The sequence below is a fragment of the Schistocerca americana genome, chromosome 5, assembly GCF_021461395.2.
Source record: "Schistocerca americana isolate TAMUIC-IGC-003095 chromosome 5, iqSchAmer2.1, whole genome shotgun sequence".
NCBI classification, from domain to species: domain Eukaryota; kingdom Metazoa; phylum Arthropoda; class Insecta; order Orthoptera; family Acrididae; genus Schistocerca; species Schistocerca americana.
Genome location: NC_060123.1, coordinates 643,710,005 through 643,737,981, shown reverse-complemented (window position 1 = coordinate 643,737,981; position 27,977 = coordinate 643,710,005). Strand labels below are relative to the sequence as shown.

Below are 27,977 nucleotides of genomic sequence, written 5' to 3'. Positions count from 1 at the left end.
AGGTATACACTCGCACTTGATCGTCGGGTGTATGTGGCCGAGGGACTGCGTCAGCTTTCAGACAACACCACATACAAAGTTTGCCAAGGTAATCCCATTCCTGATGTCCAGGCGGAGCTTCAAGGAATCCTCAGAACCTTAGGCCCCCTGCAAAACCTTTCACCTGACTCCATCAACCTCCTGACCGCACCGACACCCCGCACCCCTACCTTCTACCTTCTTCCTAAAATTCACAAACCCAATCATCCCGGCCGCCCCATTGTAGCTGGTTACCAAGCCCCCACAGAACATATCTCTGCCTACATAGATCAACACCTTCAACCCATTACATGCAGTCTCCCATCCTTCATCAAAGACACCAACCACTTTCTCGAACACCTGGAATCCTTACCCAATCTGTTACCCCCGGAAACCATCCTTGTAACCATTGATGCCACTTCCTTATACACAAATATTCCGCACGTCCAGGGCCTCGCTGCGAAGGAGCACTTCCTTTCACGACGATCACCTGTCACCCTACCTAAAACCTCTTTCCTCATTACCTTAGCCAGCTTCATCCTGACCCACAACTTCTTCACTTTTGAAGGCCAGACATACCAACAATTAAAGGGAACAGCCATGGGTACCAGGATGACCCCCTCGTACGCCAACCTATTTCATGGGTCGCTTAGAGGAAGCCTTCTTGGTTACCCAGGCCTGCCAACCCAAGTTTGGTACAGATTTATTGATGACATCTTCATGATCTGGACTCACAGTGAAGAGGAACTCCAGAATTTCCTCTCCAATCTCAACTCCCTTGGTTCCATCAGATTCACGTGGTCCTACTCCAAATCCCACGCCACTTTCCTTGACGTTGACCTCCATCTGTCCAATGGCCAGCTTCACACGTCCGTCCACATCAAACCCACCAACAAGCAACAGTACCTCCATTATGACAGCTGCCACCCATTCCACATCAAACGGTCCCTTCCCTACAGCCTAGGTCTTCGTGGCAAACGAATCTGCTCCAGTCCGGAATCCCTGAACCATTACACCAACAACCTGACAACGGCTTTCGCATCCCGCAACTACCCTCCCGACCTGGTACAGAAGCAAATAACCAGAGCCACTCCCTCATCCCGTCAAACCCAGAACCTCCCACAGAAGAACCACAAAAGTGCCCCACTTGTGACAGGATACTTTCTGGGACTGGACCAGACTCTGAATGTGGCTCTCCAGCAGGGATGCGACTTCCTCAAATCCTGCCCTGAAATGAGATCCATCCTTCATGAAATCCTCCCCACTCCACCAAGAGTGTCTTTCCGCCGTCCACCTAACCTTCGTAACCTGTTAGTTCATCCCTATGAAATCCCCAAACCACCTTCCCTACCCTCTGGCTCCTACCCTTGTAACCGCCCCCGGTGTAAAACCTGTCCCATGCACCCTCCCACCACCACCTACTCCAGTCCTTTAACCCGGAAGGTGTACACAATCAAAGGCAGAGCCACATGTGAAAGCACCCACGTGATTTACCAACTGACCTGCCTACACTGTGATGCATTCTATGTGGGAATGACCAGCAACAAACTGTCCATTCACATGAATGGACACAGGCAGACAGTGTTTGTTGGTAATGAGGATCACCCTGTGGCTAAACATGCCTTGGTGCACGGCCAGCACATCTTGGCACAGTGTTACACCGTCCGGGTTATCTGGATACTTCCCACTAACACCAACCTATCCGAACTCCGGAGATGGGAACTTGCTCTTCAATATATCCTCTCTTCCCATTACCCACCAGGCCTCAATCTACACTAATTTCAAGTTGCCGCCGCCCATACCTCACCTGTCATTCAGCAACATCTTTGCCTCTGCACTTCCGCCTCGACTGACATCTCTGCCCAAACTCTTTGTCTTTAAATATGTCTGCTTGTGTCTGTATATATATATATGTGTGTGTGTGTGTGTGTGTGTGTGTGTGTGTGTGTGTGTGTGTGTGTGTATACCTGTCCTTTTTTCCCCCTAAGGTAAGTCTTTCCGCTCCCGGGATTGGAATAACTCCTTACCCTCTCCATTAAAACCCACATCCTTTCGTCTTTCCCTCTCCTTCCCTCTTTCCTGATGAGGCAACAGTTTGTTGTGAAAGCTTGAATTTTGTGTGTGTGTTTGTGTTAGTTTGTGTGTCTATCGACCTGCCAGCGCTTCGTTTGATAAGTCACATCATCTTTGTTTTTAGATATATTTTCTCACGTGGAATGTTTCCCTCTATTATAAGTCATGAATTATATACTTTTGTCAGCTGGGGATTAAGACTGTATGGACAGCAAAAGCAAAAAAACACAATTACAGATTGCCTGGCATTCTTCTGGTTAGCTAAATAGTTTTATAAACAATATTCCCTTTTTAACCTTTCCCATCCTAGGGTCCGAGTGACCTGTTTGTCCCAACCTATCCCTTTTCCCTCCAAGGAAGGAACTCAGATTTTGTTGCGTACTTAATATACCCCTCTACTTTAGTCTGACAATACATTTTTATCAAACATACACTAACACATTACACTGTGCCTTCTGCAATCTGCACGACATTTGCAATGTGTTGCTTGATATAAATGTGTTGTTATCTGTATTACTGCTACACTTCAGGGGTCTAGCGTGCTACATACACACCACCTCCTTGATGTCATTTGCAGATGAAGTTAACTGATGAAAGATGTGAAAAAAGATCATCTAATTCTCTACAGAGGATAGCAGTATTTCTGAGACAGCCAAGTTTATGAACTATGCACATGCCTTTGTGGTAAACTAATGGCACAATTGTTAGCAAGTTTTATGGAAACTGAAGTGCCATGCACCACATGTTTGAGGTGAAAATGTATGATGACCTCACAAACAACTTTGACACAGTTGTGGAACAATGTATTGTTCAAATAAACCATACTTGTCTACCACTATACGGTGAACTTTGACATGGATAGCAGCTGCAATGCACACAGTTTCTGGACTAGCCTTTTTATGGTGCACCTCATTATAAGTAGTTTGGAACTTTAATCTTGGATGTTGATTTATTTTTACTTCTGAACCATTTTGTGTTTATTGTCTCAGCCGATGTGAGGTTGAGAGGAACTACTTTTCCTCTCCATCACAAGTACAAATCTAATCTTTCTTTTCCTCTTTTCTTGTTTTTCTCTTTCTCCTGACAGTAAAATGACTGACTACCTTAATTGTAGGATTTTCTGTTGTATAAGTACACTTACTGCAATAATTTAGTTTTACAGCATAACATGGCAACAAGCAACACTGCAGTTAAAGAAAGGAAAATCTGGGATGGATTTGTCATATTGTTGTAATCACGTTTCCAAATGTGACATTTGTATCAGTGTTATTACAAGGATATTTATAGAAAACATGATTACTCACCTCACTTAGAGATTTTGCAATGTAAATAGCTGTTTCGGTATGCTGTGTCACTGGGCCCACCTTCACCTGTGAAATTCCATCTGCTAGGGCCATGAGGACTACCATCTGTAAAGCAAAAGAAATGAGGAAGAAAAATCAAACGATGTACACAACAACCATTTCCAGACATAACTTTAATGATGGAAAAAAAAAAGAATTTGCATACATCCATGCCCGCCCAATATGTTTTGGGTCCACTGACAAATTAATATGGTCAAATTTATAGCTTTTGTATTTTACATCAACACTTTTGTTGAGAGAAAGGAGAAGTGTAAATATGGAAAAGGACAACTTCCACACATTGATCCACTTCAAACTCACCGAGGGTTTGTTCTCGTGTACAGTCTCTCATTAAGAAACATCTCAACCACAGCTGTCCCACCCCTTGTCCATTACAGTCAAGGGCATCCACTATTAAAGTGTAACATGAAGAATAGAAATTAGGTGCAGCAGAAATGAGGCAAACCACATTTAAAAGTAATTATAACAGAATAAAATAGGGATGAAAGATTGGCCTATTCCAGGAGGAATGCAGCGGGAGAAACACCCTCCCCAACTGTCCTGCCCTTCCTCCTGAGATAGTTATAACTGAGAATGAAAACCACCAAGAACCAATTCCGCCATACAAGAGTCATCTGCCAATATTAGGGCAATGAGCCCTAAGTCCATACTTAGCACAGAAAGCCAAAGGAGGGGGCATTCCACCAAAATATGAGCTACTGTCTGTAAGACTCCAACATCACAATGTGGGGGATGTCTGTTACACAGAAGAAAAACAGAGGTTAATCTGGTATGACCGATGTGGATACAACATAGGACTACAGATTCCTTCCAGAAGAAGTGGAAAGAAGAGTCCCATGCTGCAGCAGTCTCCTTGATTGTGCAAAGTTTATTAGATGGGGCAGTAGTCCAAAAGATGCCACTCTGAACAAGCAGAGATCTTATGTGCAAGCAGAGATCTTATGTGCAACCGTAAATCAGAAACCGGAATCGGCAAAGTGAACACGGAATGAGTAAGTTCTCCTGTGGCTAAACTGTCAGCCAGTTCATTCCCCAGGATACCCACAAGACTTGGGATCCAGAGAAAGACGGCTGAGCAGGCAACACAACGAAGGTCAGTGGGAAGCTTATGAATAGCAGATACGAAAGAGTGACAAGAATAGCATTGGTCAATAGCCTGGAGACTACTCATTGAATCAGTAAATATTAAAACAGTCAAGGGAGGTCCATTTAATAAAGTGGATGGCTCTAGTAACAGCTGTCAGCTCTGCCATGAATACATCACATGGTCCCAGCAGCAAATGGTATTACATAATGTTAGGGGATGTAAAAACATATCTACAAGCACGCTGGGTGTAAAAGTTTTAAGGTTGAAGGAGCTGTCAAGCCATAAATCTCGCAATCATAGTCCAGACTGGATAAAACCTGGGTCCAGTAAATCACAAAAACTGTCAATATACAATGCAGGGGCGATCAGTGGCCCAACAGAGGTCACTAGACCATTAGTAGCGATGAGGAAGCGAGTGACACAACAGAGAGCCCTGCAGGACACCATTCTCTTGGACCCATGGGGAACTAGGTGAAGAGCTGACTCTAAACTGGAACTACCAGTGGGATAAAAACTGATAAATAAAGATCAGTAGGGGACCTCAAAATCCCCAGTCATATAGGCTGAGTAGAATATGAGGACGTTAAGCAGTATCATATGCCTCATGCAGGTCAAAGCGGCAAAGTGCTGGCATTTAGAATAAGACTGTCAGATTGCTGCTTCCAACCTAAGCAGGTGGTCAGTTGTGGATCATCCCTCCTGAAAACCACAGTTGAGGCCCCAAGATTCAAGAACTCTGTATAATCTGCGGGCAACCATCTTTTCAAACAGCTTACAGAGTACGTTGGTCAGGCTAATCAGCTGGCAACTATCTACATGTGCTGGGTTCTTGTCTGCCATAAGTATTGGGGCAAATATGCTGTCTCACCACTGCAAGGGAAAGGCACCTTAGAGCCAAAGACAGTAGAACAGCCTGATGCCTTTGGGGAACATTCAGGTGTTGGCTCATTTGACTGAACTGAATCCAGGCCTGGCACCGTGTTATTTGGTGAGGCAAGAGTCTCAAATGCTTCCAGTCAGTGAAGGGTTCATTACAGGATTCAGTTTGGTGGAGAAAGAAAGGTAAGGGGATGTCTTCAACTTGTCACTTCTGCAGTAGAAAGGGAGCCTGGTAGGAAGAGAGTGCTGCTGCCGCTGCTGCTGCTGTCACAAGATGGGTCACAAGGTGTTCTGCAAGAACCACTGAATTGGTAGATTAGGGGAAAGAGATCATTTGATTGATAGCTGAAAAGGCACCATGCACAGCACCGAAGTGGGTAGGTGATATATCACTTAAAAGAGGCACATGTCATGGTCTGTGAGAAGCTTGTCAATTAAAAAGCCGTAACTTCAGCACATGGGGTGGTGTGCATTAAAGTCCCCAAGCAGGAGAAAGGGTGGGGTGAGAGGCTGGATTAATGTGGTCAAATTGACATAACTTTAGCAAGGTACGAAGGGGAATCCATTTTGCCGACATCATCTGTATCAACCAAAGTACAGAACCCTCCAGATGCCCTTTCAGGACCAGCACAGTTCCAAAAAAATGCATGATAACCGCTGAGAATTGGAGAATGGCCATGTGTAAAGTGTGTTGCTTGGAGGGAAATGCAAATTGCAGAAGAATCGCCCTAGTATTACCCACTCCAAATATGGACTCTCCCCACGAGTGCCACCTAACCACAGCAACCTGACCAGTACAACAATGAAACATTGCCAGGATTCCCCATACCCCAGTCATGATGGGCACATAATCCTTGACTTATATGGGTAGTTCCCAGTTCAAGCACCAACAGTGCAATCCCAGTGTGGTCAAGGAGCTACCCCCATGCAGATACTTGACCCCCTCCCCATCCCTAACAGAATGGTACCAAGCTGGGTTTTGGGCATAGTACCTTTAAATGAAAAGAAGGGTACTAAGAAAGAAAGGCACAAAAAGATGGAATATATGATGAAATGGGTGACCCTCCCTGCACAATCTGCACTTATGGAAAATTATTTTGAAAATGAATCGCATGTCAGTCCCAACGAGGTGACCACATAATTAATGAAAAGTTGTAGAACATTGGCAGGATACAAAACTAGTGTTTAAAATCACAATTCAGAACCAGCATGAAAACCATCCAATGGAAAGGTCGAGAGGAAAAAGAATAGTAGGATATACTTGCAGCTCAGAAAGGGAATTAGTGCAGCTGCAAGGGCTGGTACTCACAAAAAGAGATGTGGGGCACCCGGGAGGGGGAGGACACCTTCTGCACAGCACTTTATTTGAGCATGACAACCAACAAGTTGTTCACCCAAATGAGTGGCCATCACCTAACTATGCCAAAGAACGTAATTGACCACCAAGTGGCAGAACATGATGCTGGGCACAATTTGCTCAATTTCAATAGCTGCTTCACACAACCTGTGCCATCTGACTCCTTTGCTGAAGACCTACTTCTCTGAATTACGTAGTGGCAAATTATCCTTGCAAGAAATCCTTTTCATCTCAATCATTTTGGCAGTCTCCACTAGACTTTCCCAAACCCACTTACAGCCTTACCCAAGACCCTAACTTCACTGATGTTGCATTGTCAACCCCTCTCTGCAGTTTCTGTTCCATGTTCCACTGCCCCCCACCCACTTCCCAAATCCACATTACTGTCCATTGCGCCCAACTGCCACAGTGCCACATTCCTGTCCCATGCACCTGCCATCTGTTCTATCCTGCTACCATTCTTCCTCAACCCTCCTCACGTTTTCCCCCCTTTGCCTGCTTCACCGTTCTCCACCCCTCACCACAGTCAAAACCCAGTTAAGCTGCAGTACTGGCAGTTAGATCAGGAGAGAGAGATTCATCTGAAAGCTTAGCAAAATTCTCAGTCTTGTTTATGTGCCTATTGAAAACTATCCCTCAACTATATGGTGAATCATTACTTTTACTCCTTTCATTATTTTTCATCAACACACACACACACACACACACACACACACACACAATCAACTACCTTATGTCATGCCTTGAAATGAGACTGACTACACAAATATGCTCAATATTCCAAAATAAAATCCCACCAGCCTCTATGATGTTACCTGTTATGACCTGCCCTACAATACTCCTAGTCACCTGTCATATCATTTAACACATTTACACTCTTATTCTCATGCCACAGCATGACAGTCCTCTACAACTAAGTTCAGTCAAGTGTTTCACATTGAAGTGATTTTACACTGCCTTAAATGTGTATTAAAAATTATGAACAGAGCAAATGACACTCAGATATAAGTCAAGAGACACAAACTAAGTGCAGAAACAGTTGAAACTGACACTGCTTCAAACTATTTACACAGACTTTTTATGTACTAATCGATGGTCCAGATACATTACAGTGTCAATTTTTCATTCAAAATATGGAGTTAAATTTACTTTCAATTTACCTGATCTTGTGCATGGGGATCAACACAGGCACCAGTTTCAACAGTGCTTATGAGGTCATCTGCTGCTTGTTTCCCTACTTGTTCCGGCCGCACATCTCTCTTTCCCAAGCCTGATGCTCCCAAAATGCAACCTGTAGTCGTTTCTGCAACTATGCTGTACAGAGAGGGGTAAGACTGAGTATAAATGAAGGCACAGTAGTATATAAATTTAAGTCATTTGCTAGCTTAGTAATTTAATATATTCACATAACATTATGAAAATGTAAGAACACCAGATACATACTTGATCCCTGAACCATTTCCAACTGCATCTTCTTCCCTCTCTTTATAAGCCTCAATGTTTATTTCCACTCCTTTGAATGCACGCTGCAAGGCAACTGTTGCACTGTCTGCCATCACACTGGCCAACTGCAAGGAAATAAAAGGACGTTACTCAAACACATTTCAAAACTGTCCCAAAAATGTCCAAAAAATATAAAAACCTAACTATTTTTTTAAATAAAAATTGCACAAAGGAGCTATCCAACACGTTAAATAGCTAAGGTCTCTGTAATACAGGAAAAGTTTAGCCAAAGTATTCATTCAGAGAGAGGAGGTTTGACCCACCTCTCTCTCTCTCTCTCTCTCCCTCTCCCTCTCCCTCTCTCCCTATTCAGCCAAAGTATTCATGGGAAAATTTTCTACAACATTCTCACAGAAAAGAAGTCTTTATTCCACATTATGAGAAAGTAGAGTTATCAGTAGAGCCTGGATTTAAGAATTAACATATTCTGTTCCTTCAGACTTAGTTATAAGAAAAAAGAGAATGTCAACCTGTTACACTGAAAGGACCTTATTTCAAGAGTTAATTATATATTCTGTGGTACTCATAATATGTATTTCACACTATACTATATAATTTACATATTTTAATATTACTGCATAATTATTATACATTTTTATAAATCCCATACATTTTCCTTAAATATCAAGAAAGGAAAAAAAAAGATGAAGTTTTGTTACTGCGTTTCTCATACTGTTACCAGTCCCATTACAATCAAAGCTAAATTGCACAAGTTTGATACCGACGACGATGACTCATTTTAAATGCTGTCCTTTCTTGTTCTCAAATGCATCAAAATGATTAGTAGTCAGTCACATTTAAGTTAATCATGGCCACGTATGCCTCTTCATTGCCACGAAAGCTGCAAACATGGATTTCTATTGATAGTATTTTAACCACTGATGGTAAAATAGTTCTCTGCCAAATTTGTGATAAACATACAGGGTGTATGAATCTTAAACTGAAAAACATTTACGAAGCAATCTACATATTATGAATAAACAAATGATTGCTTCAGAGAAATAGGTTCTATTTACACAGCTGCAGGAACAACCTGCATAATCTAACAATGAATGTTGCAAAGAATTGTGTTTTGCACCGGTTCCAGGGAACATACCTTGGAACAAACTACGGGTACTGGAATTTAAACATTTCTTAAAGAAATACTGCAACAGTAACATCGCAAACGGGCAGAATATCAGAAAGAATTACCTGCATTCTTGCTATGTTGACTCATTCGAAAAAAATCAGGGCTGACAGATGCAGTAGGCTGTTTCACTGCTAATCTGTTTTATGGTTTTAGGGTGCAAAACTGCTACGGTCATTAGCGCCCGGTCTGTGACTTAGGAAAAGCTAAAAAACGAAACTGGAAACCAGCAGCAATGGGAACAAAACTCAAAAAATTAGAGAAACTAAAAACAGAAGGAAAGCTTTAAAAAACAACTACAGAAGGGGGTTGGTTGTCCCCAAAAAGAGCTTCAAATGACTGACGTCATCTCACTGGCACTAATAAACTCGAGAATGCGATCGGCTGACCGCGTGTCATCTGCTACAGTGGAAGATATATCAGGCGACAGCTGTAGACGGGCGTGTAACGAAGTAAAATAGGGGCACTCAAGTAAAAGGTGTCTTACCGTCCACAGCTGAGAGCAGTGGGGACAGAGTGGGGGGCGGATCGCCACTTAAAAGATGTCGATAGCTAAAAAGACAGTGCCCTATCTGGAGTCTAGTTAAAATTACCTCCTCCCGACGACGCGTTTGAGAGGAAGAGGTCCAAGCACAGGGAAGAGCTTTCACATCCCGCAATTTATTATTGGGAAGTGTCGACCAATGTGCGTGCCATAAAAAAGCAACACGACGACATAAAACACTCCGTAGATCAGCGAAAGGAATCATGCGAATAGCTGGCCAAAGAAGAGAGACTGCTGCCTTGGCCGCTATATCGGCCGCCTCATTTTCACAGATACCAACGTGTCCTGGGATCCACAGGAACGCCACAGAGACGCCCCCCAAGTGGAGCAAGTGGAGGCAGTCCTGAATCCAATGGACCAGAGGGTGGACAGGTTAGAGAGCTTGGAGACTGAGGAGAGAGCTGAGAGACTCTGAACAGATAACATACTGTATCCGCTGATGGCGACGGATGTATTGGACAGCCTGGAGAACAGCGTGAAGCTCCACAGTATAAACCGAACACCGGTCAGGAAGCCAAAATCGATTTGGGGTGTCGCCAACAATATAGGCACTCCCTACACCTAACGATGTTTTCGAGCCATCAGTGTAAATAAATGTGACTTCCTTCATTTGTGCACATAGAGCAGCAAATGCCCGACAATAAACAAGTGAAGGGGTACCATCCTTGGGAAATTGACAAAAGTCACAGAGCAGGCAGGTCCGGGGATGGAGCCAAGGCGGTGCTGTACCCCAAGTGGTCAAGAAGGTTTTAGGAAAGCGGAAGGAAAGAGAATGGAGCAGTTGACGGAAGCGGACTCCCGGTGGTAGTAGGGAGGAAGGGCGGCCTGCATACCCTAAATCCAAGGAGGCGTCGAAAAAAATGTCATGGGCCGGATTAGCAGGCATGGAAGACAGATGGCTAGCGTAATGACTCAGAAGGACTGCTCACCGATTGGACAGCGGAGGTTCAGCAGTCTCAGCATAAAGGCTTTCCACAGGGCTGGTGTAGAAAGCTCCAGACACTAAACGTAATCCACGGTGGTGGATAGAGTCGAGACGACGAAGAATAGACGGCCGAGCAGAGGAGTAAACTAGGCTTCCATAGTCCAATTTCGATCGCACTAAGGCACGATAGAGGCGGAGGAGGACCACTCGGTCCGCTCCCCAGGAGGTACCATTCAGGACACGGAGGGTGTTGAGGGATCACAGACAGCGAGCCGAAAGATAGGAAACGTGGGAGGACCAGCACAGTTTTCTGTCAAACATAAGACCCAAGAATTTAGCAATGTCCAAAAACGGAAGGTTGACAGGTCCTAGATGTAAGGAAGGTGGAAGAAACTCCGTACGAAGCCAAAAACGGTCTTACTGGGAGAAAAGCGGAAGCCAGTTTTTGATGCTCCAAGAGTGGAGGCAATCGAGACATCCTTGAAGACGTCGTTCAAGAAGGGTGGTCCGTTGAGAGCTGTAGTAGATCGCTAAATCGTCCACAAAGAGGGAGCCCGAGACATCAGGAAGGAGACAATCCATAATGGGATTTATGGCAATGGCAAACAGTACAACACTTAGCACAGAGCCCTGGCGAACCCCGTTTTCTTGGGACAAGGTACGGGAGAGAGTAGTGTTCACCCGCACTTTAAATGTGCATTCTACCATAAATTCGCGAAGAAAAAGGGGCAGCCGACTTCGAAAACCCCAAGAGAACAGTGTGTGGAGGATGCCAGTCCTCCAACAGGTATCGTATGCTCTCTCCAGATCAAAAAATATTGCTACTGTTTGGAGTTTCCGGAGAAATTGTTCATGATATAAGTGGAGAGAGCAACAAGATGGTCAATTGCAGAACGATGCTTTCGGAAACTGCATTGGGCAGGTGTTAAAAGACTGCGGGACTCCAGCCACCAAGCTAAACGGCAATTCACCATATGCTCCAAAACCTTACATACACTACTCGTGAGAGAAATGGGGCGACAGCTAGAGGGGAGATGTTTGTACTTTCCAGGTTTCGGAACAGGAACGACGACAGCTTCCCGCCACCGTCTGGGAAAAGTATTGTCAGTCCAAATTTGATTATAAAGGCAAAGGAGGTAACACAGACTATGGTATGGTAAATGCAGCAACATTTGGATATGGATACCATCCGGTCCCGGGGCGGAATAGCGAGAAGAAGAGAATGCATGTTGGAGTTCCCGCATGGAGAAAACAAGTGTTGTAGCTTTCGCAATTTTGAGAGGAGAAGGCAAGAGGTTGCATTTCCGCAGCGCGTTTCTTTGGGAGAAACGCTGGCGGGTAATTTGAAGAGCTCGAAATCTCAGCAAAGTGTTTACCCAATGAGTTAGAAATTGCGACGGGGTCCACTAATGTATGATGCTCGACAGTGAGCCCAGAGACCGGGGAGAAACTAGGCGCGCCAGATAACCGTCGAATCCGACTCCAAACTTCCGACGAGGGAGTGAAGGTGTTAAATGACCTAGTAAAGAAGTCCCAGCTCGCCTTCTTGCTATCGCGGATTACGCGGTGGCATCACGCACGGAACTGCTTGTAGCGGATACAGTTGGCCAAAGTAGGATTGTCTCTGAAAATGTGAAGAGCACGCCGCCACTCACGTATTGCGTCACGGCTTGCCTCATTCCACCAAGGAACTGGGGGGCGCTGGGGCAATTCGGAGGTGCGAGGTATTGAACGTTTCGCAGCTGAAAGAATAACATCTGTTATGTGAGTGACCTCATTGTCGATGCTAGGAAAGTGACTGTTATCGAATGTCGCTAGAGACGAAAAAAGTGTCCAATCGGCTTGGGCAAACTTCCAGTGTCACGGACGCATATATGGCAGGTGTGCCTGGAATCTAAGGACACATGGTAAGTGGTCACTCGAGTGTGTATCAGCAAGGGCGAACCATTCGAAGTGCCGAGCTAGCAGAACAGTACCGACCGAAAGGTCCAAATGAGAGAAATTTGTCGTGGAGGCAGACAAAAATGTAGGGTCCCCAGTGCTGAGGCAAACAAGATCCGCTTGGTGGAAGACGTCTATCAATAGTGAGCCATGAGGACAAGGATGTGGAGATCCCCAAAGCGGATGGTGGGCATTGAAGTCCCCAACCAGCAAATATGGGGGTGGAAGCTGACCAAGAAGATGAAGGAGATCAGTTCGTACCATTGGTGTGGACGATGGAATGTATACAGTACAAAGAGAGAAGGTGTACCCAGAAAGGGAAAGACGGACAGCGACAGCTTGGAAGGAAGTGTTTAAGGGCATTGGGTGATAACGGAGAGTATCATGGAGAAGAATCATGAGTCCTCCATGTGCTGGAGTGCCTTCAACAGAGGGGAGATCAAATCGGACTGACTGAAAATGGGGGAAAACAAAGCAGTTGTGGGGACGCAGCTTTGTTTCCTGCAGACAGTCGAATGCCACATATATTCCAATGGATAATGGACATAGGGTGGACAGAAAATGGAAGAATGTGACCAAGGTTGCCCTCAACTCAACGACAGCTCAGAGCTTGCGACTGACAGCGTGGAACGGCAGTCAGCCGAAGGCAGAAGATCCTGATCCATAGGTTGTTCAGGAGCAGCTCCTGCCACCAGCGATTGGCCGGTTGATCGGCCGCCAGCAGTGCGCCTCGGCGACACAGAAGACAGCCGAGGGCGGCTACTGCCAAGTGGTGCTGTAGATGAGACACGCCGTGGCGGAGAAGGAGAGGAACTGGGTTTCTTATTAGCCTTCTTGGAAACAGGATGTTTGGATGAAGGAGGAACTGATGGTTGTGAATTTGGGGTACGTAAAAAATCTTCACGTGTAGGCTCTTTTTTGAAAGTCCAGGTGTCTGACTTTTGGGCTCGAGATTTAGCAGAATCCGATGAAGGGTAAGCCTTAGAGTGCGCAGGCGAAAGTGGGGAGGTTGAACTGGTGATCTTTGCACTGGCCGATCTGACAACTGTGGCACTAAAGGTGAGATCACAAGTCTGTGTGGCCGCCTCCTTTGTTGGCCGAGGAGAGGCAAGGACAGTGCTGAATTTACCAGTCTGAGGCACAGTGCGCTTTCGCCTGGCGAATAATTTTCGAGCAGCAAAGGTCGACACCTTTTCCTTCACTCTGATTTCCTGAATGAGCTTTTCGTCTTTAAAAATGGGGCAATCTCTAGAGGAAGCAGCGTGGTCACCCATACAGTTGATGCAACGAGGGGATGGAGGTGGACAAGCACCCTCATGGGCGTCCTTGCCACACGTAACACATTTGGCCGGATTGGAACAGGACTGGCTGGTATGATTGAACCGCTGACACCGATAGCAACGCGTAGATTTGGGATGTAAGGGTGAACGGAAATTATCTCATAGCCCGCTTTGATGTTCGATGGGAGTTGAACTCTGTCAAATGTCAAGAAGACAGTATGGGTTGGAACAATGTTTGTGTCAACCCTTTTCATGACTATGAACAGCTGTTACGCCCTGTTCAGACAGGTAGTGTTGAATTTCCTCGTCGGACAATCCGTCGAGGGAGCGTGTATAAACGACCCCACGTGAGGAATTTAAAGTGCGGTGCGCTTCCACCCGGACAGGGAAGGTGTGTAGCAGTGGTGAAGTATGCAGCAATTTTTGTGCCTGGAGGGCACTGACTGTTTCTAACAACAAGATGCCATTTTGTAATCTGGAAGAAGACTTTACAGGACCTGCAATTGCATCAACACCTTTCTGAATAATCTACATCTACATCTACATCCATACTCCGCAAGCCACCTGACGGTGTGTGGCGGAGGGTACCTTGAGTACCTCTATCGGTTCTCCCTTCTATTCCAGTCTCGTATTGTTCGTGGAAAGAAGGATTGTCGGTATGCCTCTGTGTGGGCTCTAATCTCTCTGATTTTATCCTCATGGTCTCTTCGCGAGATATATGTAGGAGGGAGCAATATACTGCTTGACTCTTCGGTGAAGGTATGTTCTCGAAACTTTGACAAAAGCCCGTACCGAGCTACTGAGCGTCTCTCCTGCAGAGTCTTCCACTGGAGTTTATCTATCATCTCCGTAACGCTTTCGCGATTACTAAATGATCCTGTAACGAAGCGCGCTGCTCTCCGTTGGATCTTCTCTATATCTTCTATCAACCCTATCTGGTACGGATCCCACACTGCTGAGCAGTATTCAAGCAGTGGGCGAACAAACGTACTGTAACCTACTTCCTTTGTTTTCGGATTGCATTTCCTTAGGATTCTTCCAATGAATCTCAGTCTGGCATCTGCTTTACCGACGTCAACATTATATGATCATTCCATTTTAAATCACTCCTAATGCGTACTTCCAGATAATTTATGGTATTAACTGCTTCCAGTTGCTGACCTGCTATTTTGTAGCTAAATGATAAAGATCTATCTTTCTGTGTATTCGCAGCACACTACACTTGTCTACATTGAGATTCAATTGCCATTCCCTGCACCATGCGTCAATTCGCTGCAGATCCTCCTGCATTTCAGTACAATTTTCCATTGTTACAACCTCTCGATACACCACAGCATCATCTGCAAAAAGCCTAAGTGAACTTCCGATGTCATCCGCAAGGTCATTTATGTATATTGTGAATAGCAACGGTCCTATGACACTCCCCTGCGGCACACCTGAAATCACTCTTACTTCGGAAGACTTCTCTCCATTGAGAATGACAGGCTGCGTCCTGTTATCTAGGAACTCCTCAATCCAATCACACAATTGGTCTGATAGTCCATATGCTCTTACTTTGTTCATTAAACAACTGTGGGGAACTGTATCGAACGCCTTGCGGAAGTCAAGAAACACGGCATCTAACTGTGAACCCGTGTCTATGGCCCTCTGAGTCTCGTGGACGAATAGCGCGAGCTGGGTTTCACATGACCGTCTTTTTCGAAACCCATGCTGATTCCTACAGAGTAGATTTCTTTCCTCCAGAAAAGTCATTATACTCGAACACAATACGTGTTCCAAAATTCTACAACAATAATGAAAGGGTTGACCGTGGAGAAGTCGTGACCTTCGTCAGACCGAGAAACAACAAGGACCTGTGGTAACGATAGAAGAACTGTCTGTGGCGGAGACTCATTGAACTTACACTTGTGAGCAGACATAGTAGAAGATGAGGAAACCATTGCGGAAATATCCCCCATGGTTACCAGCGTCTCCGATGGCGCGCTCCTCCCTTGTGGGGCCCCTCTCTGAGGGCACTCCCGCCTTAGGTGATTGTTCACACCTCAGGTCACACCACCCGAGAAACGGACGGAGGGACCAATCGGCACTTTCGGAAGGTATCAGCTCGGGTAATCACCCCTCCTTGGGCCTGGCCGTTACCAGGGGGTGCGTACCTGTCCTACCTGTCTACCCGAGGCGGGGAATTACGCGTTACCCCGTCACCGGCTACGCATGGAAATGCGTGGGTTGGCCTTCAGACACGCACAGGGAGGAAAAAAGAGAAAGGGAAAAACAAAGAAGGGGAAAGGAAAGAAGAGAGGTCTAAAACGTTGCAGCGGAGAAAGGGTAAAGAGAAGAGGTAAGGAAAAGAGAAGGACAAAGGAAGGACGAAGACTTGCAAGCACAGAAAGTGAAGAATGTGTTACATTTTCGAGCGTCCGTCTCCAGACGTAGGCACAAAACATACTCCCAGAGGGGGAGAAAGGGAAGGAAAGAGGCGGAGGTGTTGGGGGGGGGGGGGGGGAGGGAGGGGGGGATAGCGAATATGGGGGATGGGGAAGGATGCACAATAGAAAGGTATGCAGCCCGGAAAGGAAGGAGGGCCACATTAGCTCGGGGACCCGTGCTCGCTACGCACGAATCCACAAAAGAGTTGTGGACCCCCTGGGGGGGTAATTTATTTGTGTTCATTTGGACTCTTTATGAGGCTGCACCTAAACCCAATTTAATTTATTGTACACCTCTGGAGGCAACATACAGGTCAACAGTTGCTAGATTCATTAATGATGAACTGAAGGTACTATGACCAGATGGTGTAAAAAAGAAGACCATCCTACTGATGTACACAGATGAAGCTCCATACATGTTGAAAGCAGGGAAATCACTTAGTGTATTTTATCAAACTTTAGTGCATATTAGACGTACAGCTCAATAAGTGGCAGAGACAGTTAGGCAGCAATTCTCATACACTGATATACGCAAGAAAGGTGGTTTCCTTTAAATGTCCTTACACCACAAACAATGACTAACTGATGTACTTCTGCTTCTAGAGCCAGTGACAACCAGGTGGTCAACATGGATACAAGCTGTGATTTTTTACAGTAAACACTTTGAAGCTTTGAAGTCAGTGTAGGAAAACTTTTCTGCTGATCCTGCAGTCTCTCTGAGTAAATCCTTGTCAGCGTTCAACAGTTCTAAAGTGCTCAGTTCAGTTTCATACATTCCAAGTCACTTCAGCTGGCTTCCCAACAGTATCAAAAAACTAGACACTTCAAGTACGCCTCTCCAAGAGGCTGTGGGAATGGTGGAAAATGCAGTTCAGAAAGCCAGTGTTGTATCAGGTGAAGTAGGTGGTGTAGTTTCCAGTAAACCGCAGTCTGTGTTCAACAAGGGCCCTGGATTCTCAAAATTTCATTATTTTATCTAGCTTATTTAGTGGTGTTATTTTAGAACACCCTGAAAATACTGTTTGTAGCACAGTCCCTCTGTATAATTACGCACCATTGACTTATCAATTTGAGCGTTCTTTCTCTATTTATGAAAACATACTGTCAGACAGAAGACTGTGCATGGCTACAAAACATTTGGAAAATTATATTATAATTAACTGAGCATCCTGTTCCTTTGTGGCTTAAAAAAACTTGAATAGGAACACTTTTACATAAATAGGAACTAACTACCTGTTAACTTATATTTTCTAACAAAAAAATTAAATTTTGTACTTTACATATAATTGCTTCATTACATATTTATGGACATACAGACACAAATTTTGTTTACATATTATGTACACATTTCTTAATTTGATATTACATAAAATCTGGGCTCTAGTTATCAGCAATGTCATTACAAAATTGTGACTGACTGCTTTCATATTCCAGGGCATTTCATGCCATCGGCTTGTGCCTCACAATGAGAATTTGGTGCATTACACATGCTGTGATCTTTCTCAATTTAAAATAAATAAAGGTCAAGTTTACCCACCAGTTCAGAATTTCAAGACTTACTGATACAGTTTCACCTATGGTTGTATACACAGATGAGCCTGAAGTACAAATAACTTTTTTCCCAAGAAAAAACTCCTCCAAAATGTTAATTTTGGCCGATTTTAACTACTTAGCTACTTCAGTGTTTCTACAATCATTTCTGAAACACCTGAAGGATGCATCTTTACACATACTAAGTTTTTTAAGATGAAGTGATGTGTTCATGATCTCTGAGGCAGTTCCACGTTTTAAAAATTTGATAACTAGTGAAGTGAGCAAAGAAGCCTCAAATGATATAAACTGATTAATGATGATTCAATTTATTGACATCATCAGTTTTAATTATAGCTGGTCTAGGTTTTGTGCGCATGTACAAGAAAGATGACTGCCTTGCTAGAAGGGAGCACAATGGAAGCTTAACTCTGTGGCCCTCAGGCTGTTCAATAAAACTATTGCTTCAACATCTTGAGTGACAGCTTCTGAATGAAGCAAAACAAGTAAGTAAAAAAGAGGTATTGGTTATTCTTTCTTGACAATAGTCCTGGGAATATTGTCTGTCAGGGTGCACCAAATAATTAGGCATGTTGACAATAACTGCACCACCCAAATTTGATGTTCAGTTAAAAAAAAAGGCTAACTAATTCATTCTCCCAGCCACTCCAAACAGTACCAGGTATCCATGAGAAACAGGCCATATTCTGTTTTATCCATAATTCACCTCATTAATTTAGAGCAGGTCACAAAAAATAAGTCACAAATCGTTCTCTCAAAATTACAGTATCAATTCAAACAACACTCATTCCTCTTCCTTAAACTATTCATTCATGCCCACCCACCTATCTCTTTTCCGTAACAAAATAACCAATACATATCCCTTCTGAGTGACTTACTATTCCTCCAAGGTACACGATAGGTGTTGTCTCTTCCTTCTGATCTATAAGCAGTAATGAAGTTGGCAAGAAATATCTCAGGTTTAAGAACAGACTGCCTTTCTGTTGCTGGAGAAGCAAAATCCAATGGCAATGGAGAACAGTTGGGGACTGCAGACAACTCTCTCTCTCTCTCTCTCTCTCTCTCTCTCTCTCTCTCTCTCTCTCTCTCTCTCTCTCTCTGTGTGTGTGTGTGTGTGTGTGTGTGTGTGTGTGTGTGTGTGTGTGTGTGTGTAATAAGTGTACACAGACCATGTTGTTACGAGAAAAGACTTATATGGTGATGTACTTATTCTATTGCCTTCCAAACAGCATCAGCCAAATAAGGAGCATTAATGTCTTACAGCACACAGTCAGAAATACAGGACAAAAATTCATTCTATTTCTTAAATGAACTTTCTGATTATTGGAATGTAAACCCAAAAGTACAATGAACACGAAAGCAAGAAAACAGAAGTAACCATAATTCAATTTTGATTAATGCTGTACATGCAGGCATATGGAACACAGTGATAACACCAAAGGGCACTGCCATTCAGGCACTTCCCACACCAGGCACCCCTCAGTTTTGATCTGTCACCACCTAGATGACGCTCATAATCTGGAACCAATTCATGCTTCTTTCATGGAACCTCCAAATAGTGCTCTCCATATGTTTATAGTTATGTCAACCACTACACAGGTCACTGATACATAGAATGTACTACTAGAGCACAAATGGACATCAATACATCAGTTGCAGATGAATGGAAATGCACCTCAAACACACTGCCAGCTGCAGTTGCTGACAGTTTCTGTTCCAGTTCAATAGAAACTGTTGCCTACAGTTCCAGCTGACATGCATCAGCAGCCACCATCATCACTGACCACTGCTATTAATGACTGATTATCAAAAATTAAATGCCAAGTGTTTATGTGATATTCAATTCATAGACAGAAGCCAAATGTTAAATACAGCAGTCCAGACTGAACTACTTTAGATTGGATAGTTCTCTTTCAATCTGTTAGGTCAGACTAGCATGTAGGGCTTTAACCACAGAGCCACACACCATAAATCACTAAAAGCTGAGTACTCTGAATAAATTCTTTTATTAAATGTTTCCTTTAGTGTTGCTTGTATTACTTGTTTTAGATATAATGCCCTGTGATGACATCTGTTGCCAGTGCCTTGTACAGCAACAAAGTGCCTGTGGTACAGGATTCTCTTCCTGCTAACTTGAATGTTGTGGCTGGGATCTGTTTCGGTGAATACAACAATGAGGTGGTGGTGTTTGGTTTGTGGGGCGCTCAACTGAGTGGTGATAAGTAGAATCCAATCTTTTACACAGTCCAAGTGAGCCATTGTCACGAATGATGACGAAGAAATGAGCATACAACAATAAAAACATATGTGCATGTAAAAGTAGGAATGATCCATTAACTGTAAATAACAACTGTATACACTGTAAAATATCACCTGTTTATTATGCTGTAATCCGTTATATTTATTCATCAAACTGTACAGTACATTATGTAAATGCCAGTGTAAAATCAAAACATTGAAGGCTTATATCTAATTATACACTACATATCCATCAGTATGTCAAATTATTGAACGAATGAATAAATGATTCATTCAACCATGCAAGTAATTTGTTACATCAGAGTAAACATACATATTCACCATATGAACTTATCTAAAAAAAAAACATACCATGTTTTTAACAATCCAATTTTCCTATCATTCCAATTCATAGATACACTAGGGAATTTGGAGCTAATTAAAAAGCATGTGCTCATCAACACAGTGACATTGGAAAAATTTACCTTGATTGGCAATGTTCCTGCTACAAACGCCCAACCCCAAATTCTTAGGATCTTTCCACCATCTATCATTTTGATTGGTTTTAGTTGTCTTACAGGATTCACCCTGATATGCACTTCGCCGCCACCACGTGGGAAGTATCCCCTGTAATGAAAGCAGAGACACGTGAAAAATAGCTTGATATAAGTAACTTAAAAGTTCTGTTGGGGAGGGGGGGTATCATTAAGTCCGTGTGTGCGTGCCTGCATGCATATGATATTCAGTTTAATGTAGTACTAACGGGGGCAACAAAATGTTAAGGATAAGCAATACTCCAGAGTGACTGAGCAGTGCCACTGCCTAGTAATCTTATGTAGATAGTGAGGCTCTGGTGCACAAGATACTTGGCACACTGTGAATGGAAGTGCCATACGACGTTAAAGCATGCTTTTTAATCCCAAAGCACAGCAGAATGCAGCAGATAATATTGTGTAAGAGATTGTTCCGTTTAAGTATCTTCCATGTTGCCCCCACTGCACTGTCGAATTAAATGAAGTGTCATACAATTTCACAAACTCACACCTGAATTTGATGTTTCAACCCAACCTAGACCTCCAGCATCACAGGAGGTCAGTCTGTCACTACAACTCGCATTTCAGAAACTAATACAGCCGCAAAGAAAGTACTGTCAGTGATCTGTTATTTTTCTGTGTGTGCACTTATGATGTCTTATGCCAAATCACGTTACAGGGTGAAGTCGACATCCAGGTTTGGTAGGTTCAGTTGAGAAGTGTTTTCTGTTTGCTCTTTAAGAAATGACTATGTTTCGTCCTTTGCTCTTAAGGGCTTGCAAGTTGCCAAGCTTATTCAAAATTGGCAAGAATAAATAACAGTTAACAACATGCACTGAAGGACACACGTGAGCTGGTTTGCATTACGTTTATTCCAAAAGACTACCACAACAAAATATAATAAATTCACGTTTTGGAATTAAGAGGGGACCTGGCTTAGTCTCCTATAGAGCAAAGCAGTTCACAGGTTGCAGTATTTGGCACAGTAACACCTGGTGACTCAAACAGCAAATGGGAGAAGTCACTACAGGGTATCGTTGGAACAATGTTCTTATGAGTGAAATATGTACACATAAAAAGGGGGAGAATCAGGATAAAGACAGACTTGGCTGTCAGACAAAAGAAACTCCTTTCTGGGCACACTTGGAGGTACAGGGATACTATAGCTACCAGGGATAAAGCAATAATATAAGTCGCCTGGCACTCAGTAAACCTCGCTGGAATGAAACACACTTTATCGCACTTATTAATCCATGTGCCAATACCAGAGGGACGAATCGGGTGTCTGGCATCTCACTTCGCAGAACTGCAACAAAAATCCCTCAAGAGAACACAGCTTGAGGTCAGGGTGTGGAAGACAAGTAGAATTTCTCACGTTGTTTGAACTGTGAGGAAATGCAAAAACTGAATACAAGTGTGTAACCTGCTCCTAATGCCAACTCCAGTGAGCCATGGCAATTAGTGAAACGAACCACATGGTGTTGTGCAATGCAAGCTGGTGAGGGTGTGGTGAGAGATGTTACCTCATCAGTATGACAGACTGAGGTGGGGGTGGGTGTGGGTTATGACGTGGCTCCTGGAAAGCATGGCAGTCCAAGATCTACATGTAGCGGAAGTGACCAGCATGGGTGTTGGAGAAACATGGTGACACACTGGACGGTAGGAGCCCCTCTGATCATTGTTTTTTTGTAGGTGTGGAACATCATCTGCTGCCTGTAATAGGATACCCTCCTCTAACATTACCTTTTTTTATAGGAATAACCAATACCATGTGTACTATCGATTTTTGTATAGGTGAACTGAATGAACTTCATATGATTTTGTATACGATGTACTATATTTCAGACTAAAATTTATAAAAAGATATTAATTTGTTACAACTGATATGTACAAATGGTTAAAATTACTCTTCTTTTAGAAATATCTGAAATTATGAAATATCTGGCATACTTAAAATTTATATTATTAATTGCACAATCTAATGCTAATTATTAAATATATTTCTGATTCATTTATAAAATAATGTTATATCTTGGTGATTATTATTCTTTTGTCAAGAAAGTTTGTAAACTCCTTTGCTTTGTAAATTCTTTGGAATATTGCGAGTATTGCAGAATTTAAGTAGTAGTGGGCGTGTCTCTGATGGAATCAGACGTATTTGTATGATTGACACTAACAATGTAATTTGTGGTGTTACAGAAGCGGAAATTGTAAAGACGGTGTGATATCGAAAAATGTGACAAAAAGTAAAATTCAAGAGCAAAACAGGCAAATCTTGAAACATAATTCAGATCAACAGGAGCCTACAAAATAAAAATTTCAGCCTCGAGAATGTACCCCTAGGTGTGAGAACTACAACCAATAACAAGAGAAAATGAAGTAAAAAGTTTTTTCTTTTGTATATCTTATGCCTCTCAAAGCTTTCAAAACTTTTAGAGACAGAGAAATTCAGTGGTGATATGTGGGAGGGTACGATTACATGCTGTTGGTGGAGGAAACTGGAAGGAGTTGCCACACTCTTGGTATTACCAAGCACTACTCAGTCACTGCTGGAGCACTGGTTCCTCTTCGTGTTTTGTTTTTTGTATTAATACTTACTGTGAAAACACGTATCACACTACACCAATCTGGGTTTGTTCTATTGAATAGGCACATACGAGTGCACTTCCAGAAACATTTTGTTTACAATGAGAATTGACATTCCTTGACGATAGTCACATAAAACCCGTGATGAGCAGAACTTGTTTGGGCTGACTCCAAAAATGAAATTGGTAAGAACTGGTAAAATGCCACAGAAAATGCACCTGTCAACATGCAGAAGAGATATCTGGTATATCTTTCAGCATGTTTTGAATGTGAGTTCCACCTGTTAATCTTTTATTATGGTCTTAGCTTAATTTTCAAGATCTGTACTGCATACGTAACAGGAATACTAACATTTTTCTGCAACCATCAGAAGAAACAAATAAGTTTTAAGAGTTATTGACAATTGATGGTGGACTATAGAGCTAGGAGTAAATTATTTTCTGCTACCTTTCTCTTCAGCAGGTCACATACAAAATATGCTTTAACATAAAGAAGGAAATATACTGGTATTCTACCTACACTACCCCTCCTCTTATTATTATCAAATATGGTGTCCAAGATGATGATTTTGCTAAAATATTCTCACCAAAGTTTACACAAATAGATTCACATTTAGCTCACTGACCATTTTTTATTGTATTCCTCCGACCTGAGAACTATTTTCCTCAATGTCAGTCTCAATTTTCTTCATTGTTTAATATGAACTTTTGACAAAACTAAACATACAGACAATGACTTCCCTTTAAATACATGCTGCCATTCCAGACCTAAATATCTCCGCCCTACAGCCTGGGTACCCATGGATGCTACAAATGCAACATCACGCATTTCATATCCCATTGCACTTATGTTTGCATGCAGCAGCACACATTATCTGTATGTGCAAACTCCCTGTGCTTGGAAGAAGCACAAAGATTTGGAAGTTTAACAGAAATTACTAGTTTTTATGTGTCTTTTAGTCACTAATCATTTTGTCTTTGAAGAACAGTGTTCTGTCACCTCAAGATATTTCTCATCTGATAGTTAACAATCATTTCATGTACTATTCTATCACTAAACTTAATGTTACTATAAAATTCAGATCTTAAAAATTAAAAAACAAAAACAAACACTATGCCACTTTGAAACTGGGCAGAACAACAAGCTTCACACTTTGCCCCTATTATTTCTAAATCTAGTACTGTTTTATCTAATTCATTCACTGAAGTATTGTAAAATTATATCTACTGAACTAACACAGTACTGAACACTGAAACTTGCTTCTAAGAAACTTATTACTGACTACATTACACATAAATATAATAAGTGAAAGTGCAAAATAGAAAGCAGACAGCCTTTACAGAGAATTGTAAATCTTCCACTTTTCTCGAGCAGATATGCTTGGTATCACTGGATAAAAATTTTATTTCTTAAACAGAAGTCATAAATTTATTAATCTATAAAGGAACATGACAAATGTATGGATCCGCAAAGCCAAACAGTGTTACACAAAACAATTCTGGGTGAAGCAATCCATATTTGATCTATGGCAATTTGAAATCTTGCAGTTACTGAAAGCACTGCATGAGGAACAATTGCCAAATAGTTTCAATCGCTCTTACAGATTAGTAAGTATTACCTTCTTAAAAGTTTGTAATCGAATGTTGCCCCAAACCTCTCCAACAGTGGTCTGAAAACCTGTAAAAATAAAAAAATTCTTAACTCCTCTTTAATGACAACTGATATTGGGAAAAAACTTTCCACATTAGTATATCTGTTACTAAATGGTAGGGTGGGCCTTATCTGATGGTTACATAAAAATGTCAAATGATATGAATGTACACCCCATCCCCTTTTTGGCACGTTTTGAAAATGTGCAAAGTTTCATTACAATTTTTTAGTATTAAGCCATACTGCATTGGACTTCAATATCTACATAAGATTTAAATACGAGTGAAAGTGTTTTTTTTGTGTTGCTATAAACAACTGAAATCAACCTATGTATGTTTTGCATATATGCTTAAATATATTAAAATGGGAGAAATTTAAGTATTACTATACAACAGACCATAACAAATGTGTGAATGTTGCATAAATCAATACTAGTTTAATCACAACTTTCCTTTCAGTGTCTTTTTACAATCAGGTTATTGCCTCTAGTGATCTTGCAGACATCACAAAATGAATTATTTTTGTTGTTCATCATCTGTTAATAGCCCACTGGAATCTTGCATTAACATCACTCCTCTCTCCACCTGAAGATTTTTCAGCACTCTTTGGCACTAAGGTATCAAGGGTCAGAATCCCAAGAAATACAAAATTTATTTAAGAAATATAAATTAATGCTTGAATTTTCATTGCGTTCACACTCTTGACTGAAATAAACTCATCAATTTTCTTGGCTGAAATAATAGAGATTCTAAGCACAGTCTGCCAGTAAACATGTTGATACATACCAAAAAGCCTATGCCAAAGAACTAACTTACATTTATAAAATAATATTAAGCCAAAAATTAGACTTGCCAAACATTTTGTAACTGCAACTGGTGGAACAGTACCTCCTTTCCGTCCACAAAGCTTCCCATTGTAGATTTCTAAAAATGTGTGTTTTTGCAACATTATCAGACAGAGATAACACTCAAATCTCTTCATTTAAATACCACACGTGCTGATAAAACATCTTTAGAATACTCTAAAAAACCATTGCATTTAATTTTTCGTAATTCTTTTTCATAGGTGCACTGACTGATGATGAACTCTGAAACTACTATTTTTCATACACTTTTACAACAGTGTTTTTCGGGCAATCCAATTCACTAACACTGATGGATAGATGAGAATGAAAGAGGAACATTTTCAATGAATAAATTCCTTTGGTCATCCACCTTGCACGATGCAAAGCTGCAGGTGGTCTTACTTGTACTGGGTGGTTATAATTAAAGTGCAGCTACTCACAGAGATCCAGTGCAGGCTGTAATTATTGTATGGCAGTGAAACTTGGTATATATTCTAAAGCATTAATGCTGAACTAATGTATGCCAGAAAAAAATTAGTTCCAATTTTGGCCTTCAGGTGCAAATATGGTGCTGTGAATGTGAGAAAGATGTATATAAATGTTTCTGTATTTAACAGATTAGGAATGGGACATGTGCAGAAAAGGTCAAACAAGTGAGAATGGCACAACATTGATTGCATTATTAACCACTGCTTACACAATTTGTTCAATATGAGCACCGGAGATGTTGATAAGATGATGTACAGTACCAGATTAGCACCTTATGGCCACAATAGTAACAAATTTTTTTTTTAGTGTAAATCGGTTTCGCATTACTCCACTATCGCATCTACCAAGTTTTGCTGCCGTACGATAATTACAGCCCACACTGGATCTCTGAGAGTAGCTGCACTTCAATCATAACTGGCCAGTAGTTTCACATTCACCATTGTCCCCAGAAACATGATGCACATTTGAATGAGTTCAAAGTAATCATTTTTCAGGTATTGTTCTTTTAGCAGTTTCAGAAAAATTTAAATGCTTTGTCATTTTCAACATCGCTGAAACCATCATGTAAATGTTATCTTCATAACTTGCTTTTACATTACATTCCACTTTTCTCCAAGTTTCTTGAAACTAGAACGACCTGAGTAGGATGCAGTTGTGTCATAACAAAGAATTTGAACTTTTTCGTATAGTCCACAAGTTTATGACATTCCAAACTGCCCATGACTATTCTTCCCCACTAGAATTCAGTAATGCAGACACATGATTTCCGTAATCATTTGCAAAGCTGATGACCTAAGGCGTTGGAGATGCAATAGAGTCCAAAATGACATCATCTGCTAAGGTCAGGCTGTAAATTGGGGAATAGACGTTGGTCCCAGAAATCTGTCAGAGGCAGCCTCACACAATGGAAGAGGGAGTGAAACTTAATTACTTGTAAATGAAATCCAGCTAGCTTTTTTGTTCTCCTAAAGAATGTAGTGACAATGTGCACAACTGTTTTTAACGAATATAGTTTGCCATATTGGGATCCTGGGGCACTAAGAGTAACACCTGTAAGGCATTCCTGGTCATCATAACAGGGGGAATATGGTTTGTCGAAGGTTGCCACGGAGGAGTCTGCCTTAGAAAGCATCAATTGGGTTTACACGGAGAGAGGGGAGGGGCGTGTGGGGGAGGGGAGGGGCGTGTGGGGGAGGGGAGGGGCGTGTGGGGCACAGGGAGGGTGGGAGGGGGGGAGGGGGGGAGTCGTAGGAAAAGAAGTACATTATCTGGGTGGTGAAGGACAGAAGTACATTATCTGGGTGGTGAAGGACAGAAGAAAAAACGTACGGTGAGGCAATGGGAAACGTGTTAGTGAAGCTTTAAGCGCCAGAATTGCGAAAGTGCAGGATATGCTGAAGAGAGAATTTCAACCTGCATAGCTCAGGCAATGTTGTGCTGTTAAGGGAGTATCCAACTGACCTATGTAGCGAAGCAGCTGTTGGAGAGTCATTTGCATTGTGTTGTGCAACACGTTTGGCAACTGGATAATCAAGTTTGTGGTTTGTCACAGTTTGGCGTACA

At 42.3% G+C, this 27,977-nt stretch overlaps 1 protein-coding gene and 1 non-coding gene across 2 annotated transcripts in view; both read right to left on the bottom strand.

Moving 5' to 3' along the window:
- LOC124616429 (RNA 3'-terminal phosphate cyclase) overlaps nucleotides 1-27,977 on the bottom strand; it is a 79,508-nt gene that overhangs the window by 7,350 nt on the left and 44,181 nt on the right. The window contains exons 5-9 of the mRNA XM_047144737.1: nucleotides 25,050-25,108; nucleotides 20,798-20,939; nucleotides 8,222-8,346; nucleotides 7,939-8,092; nucleotides 3,396-3,500 (exon numbers count right to left, since the gene is read on the bottom strand). Coding sequence (XP_047000693.1) covers nucleotides 3,396-3,500; nucleotides 7,939-8,092; nucleotides 8,222-8,346; nucleotides 20,798-20,939; nucleotides 25,050-25,108 — 585 coding nt within the window. The remainder of the gene's footprint in view (nucleotides 1-3,395; nucleotides 3,501-7,938; nucleotides 8,093-8,221; nucleotides 8,347-20,797; nucleotides 20,940-25,049; nucleotides 25,109-27,977) is intronic.
- On the bottom strand, nucleotides 24,885-25,011 carry LOC124617281. The gene has a single exon (XR_006980027.1). It is a non-coding gene; the product is annotated as a small nucleolar RNA SNORA79 (small nucleolar RNA).